This window comes from Octodon degus, unplaced genomic scaffold (assembly GCF_000260255.1).
Source record: "Octodon degus isolate 3935 unplaced genomic scaffold, OctDeg1.0 scaffold00085, whole genome shotgun sequence".
Classification (NCBI taxonomy): domain Eukaryota; kingdom Metazoa; phylum Chordata; class Mammalia; order Rodentia; family Octodontidae; genus Octodon; species Octodon degus.
In genome coordinates, this window is record NW_004524661.1 from 2546726 (window position 1) to 2556385 (window position 9660).

Genomic DNA, 9660 nt, shown 5'->3' on the forward strand with positions numbered 1-9660 from the left:
AGAGAGACTGTTCATTATAAATGCCCTCAATAACTGGAAGGTGGAAAAAGCCTTTTAAATACTTCTGTCTTCTGATGCTGCAAAAGCCTGTATTACTGCACAACTCCCAAAAGTAAAAACATAATGTAGAACTATCAGTAGTCCAAAAATCTTACCTTTAAAATTAGGGTTTACAAGTTCTTTACGGTTGGAACACTGGAGTGCATTTCCATAGACTAAGTCCAAAGCACACAGCAGAAGATGGTAAGAATTGACCAAATCATCACTAATCATAGGAAAATTACCTGTAGATTATGAAGAATTATAGATAAATGGCCATGAACTTTATAGTATTTTAAAAATACTGTAATTTCTGCCCTTAATTATGACATCATACAACACTGTACAACTTTGAACCAAGATTTACATTAAGTGTTTTGGTAAGTGTATATACTGTGACATTAGTTTTATATTTTAATAAATTCCCATGAGTTTAATTAAAACTGAAACCTTACCAAAAATGCTGTAAATTCAGTTAATATTCAGGAAATTAGCATTCATTAAATACCTACAAGCTGTCTAAAATTTTATTATCATTGCTCTTTTCTTTGAAAATTCTGAGGGCTGGCCAAATAGCTCAGCAGATTAAAGCGCCTGCTTAGGCAGTTGCAGGGGCCAGGAGTTCGATCCCTGGGCAGACTGAGACAGCAATTGACACTGGGTGTGGTGGCGCACACCTGTAATCCCAGAACTTGGGAGGCTGTAAACAGGAGGATCACTACGAGTCCTATCTACGCAATGAGACCCTGTACACCCTGTCTTTGAAAACTCTGAACAAAGATTTATAAATTACTTCAAAGTATAAGAACTAATTTTACATGAACTCTCAGTAAATTATCAGAGATACTATCATAAGTTCATGACAATACCTGTACAGCAATATAAAACTATTAAATTTTAAAAAGAAAATTACTAGAAATACTCAGAAGGGGCCAGCTGGAAAAAAAAATCCATATAATTACTTTTCCCATGTACAAACTTAGGCCAGAATCCTTGATCACACCAGTAACAGTAACATTTCTAATACTTGTCACATAGTGATAGTATATAAGCTCATATAAAGTAACGCAACAACTAATGGTATGTAAATTCTAGCTACTATTCCAAGGGTGACTGTCAATGCCTGGCAACAAAGAAATAAGAGACCTAAACCTAAAGCTACAAAAACAATTCCTTTCTGTAGTGCTGTTTTAGGCCTAACACTAAAAGTAGTTTTTACATACAGTTAAATAGTTTGATTAATTTTAGAAATTAAGAAGTATATCTAGGGTTTTTAAAAAACTTTAAGCCTGTCCCTTTTGGAACTAAAATACTACACATAAACTTTTTTTAAAAAAAGAGCAGAAAAATTAAAAAATAAAAAATAAAAAAGAGCAGAATATACTTCTTGGGGGAAAGAAAGCTCTTGTCCAAGAGAAAGACAAAAGAGGGACCCAAGCAGGTTGCCCTATACATATATTGCTTAATTTTTACTGACATTTGATTTTTACTGAATTTATCTGATATTATATTCTTATAATATCAGATAAATTCAACTTGAATAGGCAAAAGACAGTTGAAGAATTATTCAAAACTTGGCATTTTCGTACTTACTGCTTTATCCAAATGCATGCATGTATGTACTCACAGAGAAACCCCAACAACACACACAGAATATACAAGCACAAACACACACACAAACACAAACATATAAACAGCTTTGTTTCAGGGTCTTCACCCCTTTTCTAACCCAAGTTATCACTTACCTCAGCATATCAGATATGTAATTTCTTTATTTTTTGTATAGAAACATTCCACAAATCATCTTTAATGAATTAAACAGAAAAAAAAAATCCTTCTGTTTTCATCAAGGCAAATGATTATTAACAGATTAAATTTTACACTGATATAAACAAGCTAACTTTTATGGCTTGACTCTAAGGAGCTTTGTAAAATATACTCAGCTCCTTCTATATAAAACAGAAAGTAGCTACTGGTTCAAGCTACACAGCCCATCACACTGACAAGCCTAAACTTGTCACTGATGTGTACTTGCCATAGAAAGAAAAACCGGCAGCATTGTAACCTGGAACAAAAACTGGAATGCCTCAGGAGATCAAGTTCTAATTTAAACTCCAAGACTGTACTACTATGGTTTACTTCCTATTTCAAGTCCCGACCTTATAAAGAAATATCACTTTGTGAGATATTTTATTTTTCAAGCAACAAAGATAATAGGTAAAAAGCAAGGTGTTTAACTTCTAGATGTGGCTTATTTATCAGGAATGAGAAGATCTGAAATTCATGTAAAACAGGAAAAGGTCATCATCTGAAAGAAAGATCCTGGTGCATCATAGAAGACGATAACGGAAGTGTGTTCCAGCTACTGGGAGGCTGAGAAGGAGAATCACAAGTTCTAGGGCTGCCTAAGTAACGAGACTTTCACTCAAAAAAGAAAAAAACGTTCTTCAGATCAATTACAGACTATATAAGATAACATTTAAACACTGAGTTAGTTGCCAGGACAGAAAATACGCCACTCAAGTTGATCAAGTGAAAACAAAATGAGAATCATAAAATCATTTTGAAATAGTTCAATATAGTGTCAGATTTGCTCCTAAACACACACAAAATAGAAAAAAAAAATCCTAAAAGTTAAACATACCCACCAAGCACAATCATACGAGAGATTACTATCACATATAATACCAACCACACAAGCTAAAACTTGTGGCAACTACTATAAAAGTGGTTCGTGTACTCCTAAACCTTTACTTCACGCTACTGATCATGCCATTTTTATCTCCACTAAAGCAAGCTGTCAGTGTGACATGAAGCATAACTGAGCAGCTCATATGACAGGAGAAATCAAGGACACAGCTCAGAAAAAGAAGGATGGCTCTCACTGGTTAGAACAGCAGTGTCAATCCAATCACACCTGAGACCAGTGGCCTGACACATCCTCACCTGACGCCTTTGACTTCAGTGTGAAACCAGGAACTAAGAGGTCCGAGTTCACATCTTAGCTCAGTTCCTAGCAGCTAGTTTAAGGCATCATTTCCCTAATCTTTCAAGTGAGTGAATTGAGGGTAATCTCATAATGAGTGTTTCCTATACAGTAATATCCTCTTATCCATGGTTCATTCGGTGGATTCAGTTAATTTGGTCAAATGTGGTCTGAAAATATTAAATGGAACACTTCAGAAGTAAACAATCTGTAAAGTGTGTTCTGTTTTGAGTAGTGTGATGAAATTTCTCATCGTTGTGTTCTGCTCAGCTCTGCCCTACCCAGGCCAGGACTCATCTCATGGTACAGCATTTTCACATTGTACTCACTAAGTAGTCACTTAGCAGCCTTCCTGGTCATCAGATCTACTGTCACAATACAAGCATGCTTCCATCCAAATAACACTTATTTTTCTTTCTTTCTTCCATTTTTTTTTTGTTTTTTGATTCTTTTTTTGAGACAGAGTTTCAAGGTCTTGCTACACAGTTCAGGCTGGCCTTGAACTCACAGCAATCCTTCTGTCTCAGCCTCCTGGTGCTTGGATTATAGGCACAAGCTATCATGCCCACCTATTTTTCTTAATAATGATTCCCAAGGGCAAAAATAATGATGCCAACAACTTTGGTTATGCTAAAGACAAGCCTTAAAGTGTTTTCTCTCAGTGAAAGGCAAAAATTCTTGATTTAATAAAGAGAACAAAACTAAGGTTTCTAAGATCTAAAATACAAGAAGATATTTAGAGACAAGAGTAATTATATTCATATATCTTTCATTATAGTCATTCTAATAGTTCTATTCTAACAGTTCTGTTATCAATTATTTTTGTTAATCTCTTATTGTACTTAATTTATAAATTCAACTTTGTGCAAATCTGCGTAAGAATAAAAATAGCATACATGGGCTCCAAAACTACCCTTCTCAGGCACCTATCCCAGGTCCTGGAATGTATCTCTCCACGAAGAAGTGGGTAATATTATATTTGTGGACTCCTTCCATCACTAAGATACTTTGTTTTTAACTCTGCATTTTATTGGGTTATTTTGGTGGCAAAGGGATGTCATATATTCTCTAGGGGAAAAGCTATTAACGAATATAACTGTCCATTCTCCTCTGGATTACTGATAATTATTCTTATATAGAAATTCAGAGAAAAAAACCCCAGATATATTTAGGTGAATACAGATCTCAGATCAAATACAATAAGAAAGGGGAAGAAAACAAATAGTATCTAAGGCATTAGATTCAGTATATTTGTTGAATAAGATGCATAAACTAATCTGAACTACTCTGGAGATGATAAGTTCCACTCAGTTGAATAACACATTTAGTATGAAAAATACAGCTCAACATACGCACATAAACACAATAAGGTGTTTGAGTGGAAAAAATGCTAAGAACAAAATTTAAAAAGATTCTCCATTTACTAAGAGATTTAGACATTATAAAAAAAATTCAAAAGACTCTTTTGTGAAGAGGTATACTTTAATAAAATCTAGGATTACGGGCCTGCCAAATAGTTCAGCAGATTAAAGCGCCTGCAAGCAAGCTCAGGGGGCAAGGGTTGGATCCCCAGGTCTACCGTGCCAGCCCCGCCCACGGGGCATGCTGAGATGGCAATAGAGACTGGGGGTGGTAGTGCCCACCTCAAATCCCAGCTCTTGGGAGGCTGTAAAGAGGCAGATCACTATGAGTCCGATCTAGTCCGATCACTACGAGTCTGATCCCCTACAGGGAACACCCTGTAGACTCTTCCCTAATATAAAAAAAAAAAAAAATCTAGGATTAAAAACCCTTGAGAGGGGGGCTGGTGAGATGGCTCAGTGGTCTAAAGCACCTACTTAAAACAAGCTTAGCAAAGCACAGGGACCACGGTTCAATCCCCCAGTACCACATGCCAGCCAGCCCCGCCCCCTGGTGGGCTGAGCTGGCGCACACACACACACACACACAAATAAATAAATAAATAAATAAAAACCCTTGAGAGGGCTGGCGAGATAGCTCAGGGTTAAAGCACCTGTTTAGTTCTATCCCCATGCCATGCCTGCCTCGCCCTAAGGGTGGGCTGAGCCAGTCAACAACAAGAAAACCTTGAGAAAATTTTCAGTGAGGATTTCTCCTTTGTGTGTGTATGTGTGTGTGTGTGTGTGTGTGTATTTATACTTGAAAATTTAAATAAACTAATCAATATCCTTCTAATATTACTTTTTTCTTACCTTTTGCATATATAAAAAGCACCCAACAAAAATGGAAGATTTCAGACACGGTACAGGGCTGTCGCCTTGGGGAAAGAGAAAAAATGTCATGAGACAATAAAAGAAGTGAGCATCACAAATGGTAACAAATTAGGTCTGAAACAAAATGCACAGTTAAGAGGAATAAATAATACCAGATTTAGCCTCACAAGGAAAATGTGCCCAGTGAGCTCCAGACAAACACTGGAAAGTAACAGCTGGAAGCCAGGGAAAGAGTTCATCAGAAAGAAAACAATTCTAGAGAATTTTTTAAGTTTTTGAGGTCAAGATACCAAAGGTGGAAAATAAAATGGAAAACAACAGTCCTTCTGATGACATCAGCAGCCAGGTATTTCCTCATCTCCCCCCTCTATGATAGCTGATGAACTTTAACTCTCTCCCCCTAAATATCCTGCAGGAGATATCAAATCACAAAAGGCAGTTTCATGTAAATTCTAGTCTTCCCATAATCTCTTTTAGTTCTACTCATTAAAAGTACCTGCTGGGTTTTTCCAAGTTTTCTGCTAAAGGAAGTTTAGACTTGCTTTAATCTTGGCTTTTCTACCAAAACCTCCTCCAATGTTTATACAGGCCATCTGAGGTCTTCATATTCAAACAGCCTCATGCTAACAAGGTGCCAAGAAGAACAAAATACTCTGGAGAAGACCAGGGGACTTAGCTTAGTTCCAGCACAATCGTTAGATAGGTTTACTTGCACTCCCTGGGTCTTAGTCTTTCATCTGTCATAAAATTATTCTTTTTTTTTTTTTCAGTGCTAGGTTCTGGATGCAGGCCCCTGTGCATGCCAGGTAAGTGCTTTATGACTAAGCCACATCCCTAGACCTAAAATTTTCTTAATTAAAATTAGGTATATTTTATACCCAAATAAATATGAAAACAGTACACTATAAAATTATTTTCTGAATACTCCAAAGCAGAAAAATATTTGGTACTAGGGATTTGTACCCAGGGCTTCAGACTCTTTAGGCAAACAGACACTCAGCTGCTAAGCTACCTCTCCAGTACTCTCTCCAGCTGTGCTTTCATTTTTGTTTAGAGTTAGGGTTTTACGCTGGCCTCCAGTTTGCAATCCTTCTGATATACCCTCCACAATCCCTAGGATTACAAGCAAGTATCACCTCACCCAGAAAAAAGAAAAAAGATATTCTCTATCTTTCTGCAGAGGATCATACTGGCCTTGCTGAAACTCAAAACAAAGTTTGTTGAAGTTTAGAATATTTAATTGTAAACAGTCAGGTGCCCAAACTGACTAAAATAACCACACTAGATTATGGGTCTATGTTGGTCATCAATTATACATTACTGTAATTAGCTTGCTTTAATTGGTAAAATTTACCCTTACTGTAAGCATCCTTCACAACTTGAGAAAACTTTTACTGCTAAAGAAAAGCATTCATTCCAGCCAAACAATTGTAATGCCTTTGCTTGTACTTTTCTTATCAACACTTTCCGAGTTCTACTTTAAGAAAAAATGTCTATTTTATGAAAATAATTAAAAATGTGCACATTAAAGGAGAATTTATATACCATAACTGCACTAAGCCAAGAAGAGACAGTGAGCCAGAGGAAGTAACTGACCTTGCAGGCCAGATCAGAACGCGCAAATTCATAATCGCTTCAGTCCCCCATCTTCCCTAAACCTTGTTTCTCTGTTCTTGGTTACACCTATTACTAGAGGAGTCATTTCTGAGAAATTACTTCTTACTCCATTCGACATAAAAGCAAAGTTATAGAAGTAATCTATATACTCATAACCCAGGTAGTCAACAGTGATCATTACATGGTCTACACTCAGGATAACAGGTAGTGAAAACCCCAGAGTCTGACTTAGTGTAGTCTGTATCCTGGGCGTGTAAATAAAAAGAGAAAGTTTATATAAACAAAGGCATCACACAGTTTGCAGAAAGAAGCAAAGCCTTTATGGCTAACAAATAATGAGAAGAAAAAGAAAAGAAAATACTTGGGATAAAAGATTACTTATGAAGTCATACTATTCTAAAACTAAGAAATAAACTGAGTAATCAAAACTGTAGCACAGGGGTGGGGGATTCTAAAAAAAAAAACAAAACTGTAGCACAGATAAACAACTGTTTATTCCCAGGTAAGAAGTATGAAAACATACCTCTGTTTTCTTCCTCTTTGTTGACGAGGTTGTTCCTCTTGGGGATATTTAAAAATATCTTGAAAAATGGGTTCATATTTTTTAAAAATTACAGCAGAAACAGTGAAGTTTCTTTCCAATCTTTCAGTACGTTCTCTGAAATGGGGAGGTAGGTTTGCCATATCTTCCCACTTCTTCATTTTGTTAAAAAATTCAATCAGGCTGACATTAAAGGTAAAAAAAAAAAAAACAGATGTTTTCATAACATGAAGCATAGTAATATAACTAAAAGTAAACCAAAGATATCTCCTTTAAACAGTGATATAAAATAACTACCCATATCTTTGACTAAAGAAACCTCTTAGATACTGATTTATTATTCTGGTCCTGTCTTGCTTGCTTGTTCTTTCTTTTTCTTTTCCTGTCTTTCTATCTTTCTCGCTTTCTTTCCTTTTTTTTTTTTCTTCTCTTTTTGTGATTACCTCAGGTTTGTTATTTTTTAATTATAAAATATTTTAAAATACAAAACAAAATTAATAGGAGTAACATAATACACATACCCAACTTCCAAGATTGGCAAATATTAACATATTACCATATTTGGCCTCAATTTTGAGTGCTAAAAACACAACAGATACAGTGCTGTGAATAGCTCAGCGGATTAAAGCGCCTATTTAGGCAGACACAGCTGCTGGGGTTCCATCCCTGGCGAACCCCCGTGTGCTGTGCCGGCCTTGCCCCCGGGGGCATGCTAAGCCAGGGATTGAGACTAGATGTGGTGACCCATGCCTGTAATCCCAGCTCTTCGGAGGCTGAACACAGGCAGATCACTACAAGTCCGATCTAGGTAGTGAGACCCTGTAGATCTTGTCCTAAAAAATACAAAAAATAAAAAACAACAGAAACAGCCAAAATACCCTCTGTACTGCTTCCTAATCCCACTCTCTACTCTTCCCCAAAGATGACCACCACTCTGAAGTTAGATGTCTTCCATCCTTTTTTTTTTTTCTACTTTGTGTTTTGGTAGCAGGAATGGAACTCAGGGCCTGCTGACACTTGCCAGGCAAGTGTTTTGTATTTTTTAAGACAGGAGCTACAGGGTCTCACTATCTAGATCAGACTTATAGTGATCTGCCTGTGTTTAGCCTCCCAAGAGCCGGGATTACAGGCATGTGCCACCACATCTAGTCTCAATCCCTGGCTCAGCATGCCCCCGGGGCTGCGGCCGGCACAGCACACGGGTTCGCCAGGGATGGAACCCCAGCAGCTGTGTCTGCCTAAACAGGCACTTTAATCCGCTGAGCTATTTGACCAGCACTGTGTCTGCTGCGCTGCCCCGCTGAGCTACATCCTCAGCCCTCCATCCATCTTTAATACCTGTATATAAATACATGTATCTATTAACAATAAAGAGTATCTTCTGCATTTGTGTTTCTACATTTTATCCAAGAGGTATCACAAGAAACATCCTGCAACTTGCTTTCTATTCAGTGTTTGAAATTTACAAATGTTGATACATAATTCATTCATTTAGTTGCTAAACATTCTCTCCTATGAACATATCATTACATTTTATGTTCATTTCCCAGCCAATGGAAATTTAGGTAATCTTTACTGTTTCACAACAAAAAATGTTGCAGTAAACACAATCTTGGGTGTGTAGGAGTTTCTTTATGGACTACCTCAAGTAGAGTCAAAGAATGTATGCTTTGGGTTTCATTATACATTCCATGTAAATTAATACTTTAGTGTTCATATAGTTGTAAGCGAGTACCCTAATTATATTTTCCTTACCTTTCAATCTAGAGTGTTTTCTAAAGTTTCTCAATTATCCTATTTAGATTTCTCTCAATATTATACTATGAGTATAACCTTTAAAAGCAAATTCTTCCAAAAAAGAAACAAAGTGAAACAAAAAAGGTAAATTCTTCCATACAAGTGTTTATATATAAAATACAAATATTTTCACAAAATTAGCAAAACATGATAGAAAATAATGACCTAACTTCTAAATAGAACACTCCACAGGTACAAATACTCAAGAAAATAATGAACAGAGCCAAATCTTGTTATGATTTGTGAGCTTTTATAACAAACAACTCTCTTTGGCAGGCTGTAAGACAGTTACCTTTGCTGTGAACATCGCAGGATTCTAGTTAGGGACACATAGTTTCCTTCAGCAGTGCCTTTGCTTACAGTAGGAACAGATTTTCTGCAAGCCACATATAAGGCACATGCTAACCAGTGAAGATCGTTTCCCTGTAAAATAAAATAGATTTTTG

The 9660-nt window shown here is 36.6% G+C and overlaps 1 protein-coding gene across 2 annotated transcripts in view; it reads right to left on the minus strand.

Moving 5' to 3' along the window:
• The window catches only part of Rbl2 (RB transcriptional corepressor like 2), a 52175-nt gene that overhangs the window by 37820 nt on the left and 4695 nt on the right, over positions 1–9660 (minus strand). For both annotated transcript variants that reach the window (XM_023721757.1, XM_004637022.3), the window contains exons 2-5: positions 9507–9637; positions 7400–7600; positions 5239–5303; positions 156–284 (exon numbers count right to left, since the gene is read on the minus strand). In XM_023721757.1, the coding sequence (XP_023577525.1) occupies positions 156–284; positions 5239–5303; positions 7400–7600; positions 9507–9637 (526 nt within the window). The remainder of the gene's footprint in view (positions 1–155; positions 285–5238; positions 5304–7399; positions 7601–9506; positions 9638–9660) is intronic.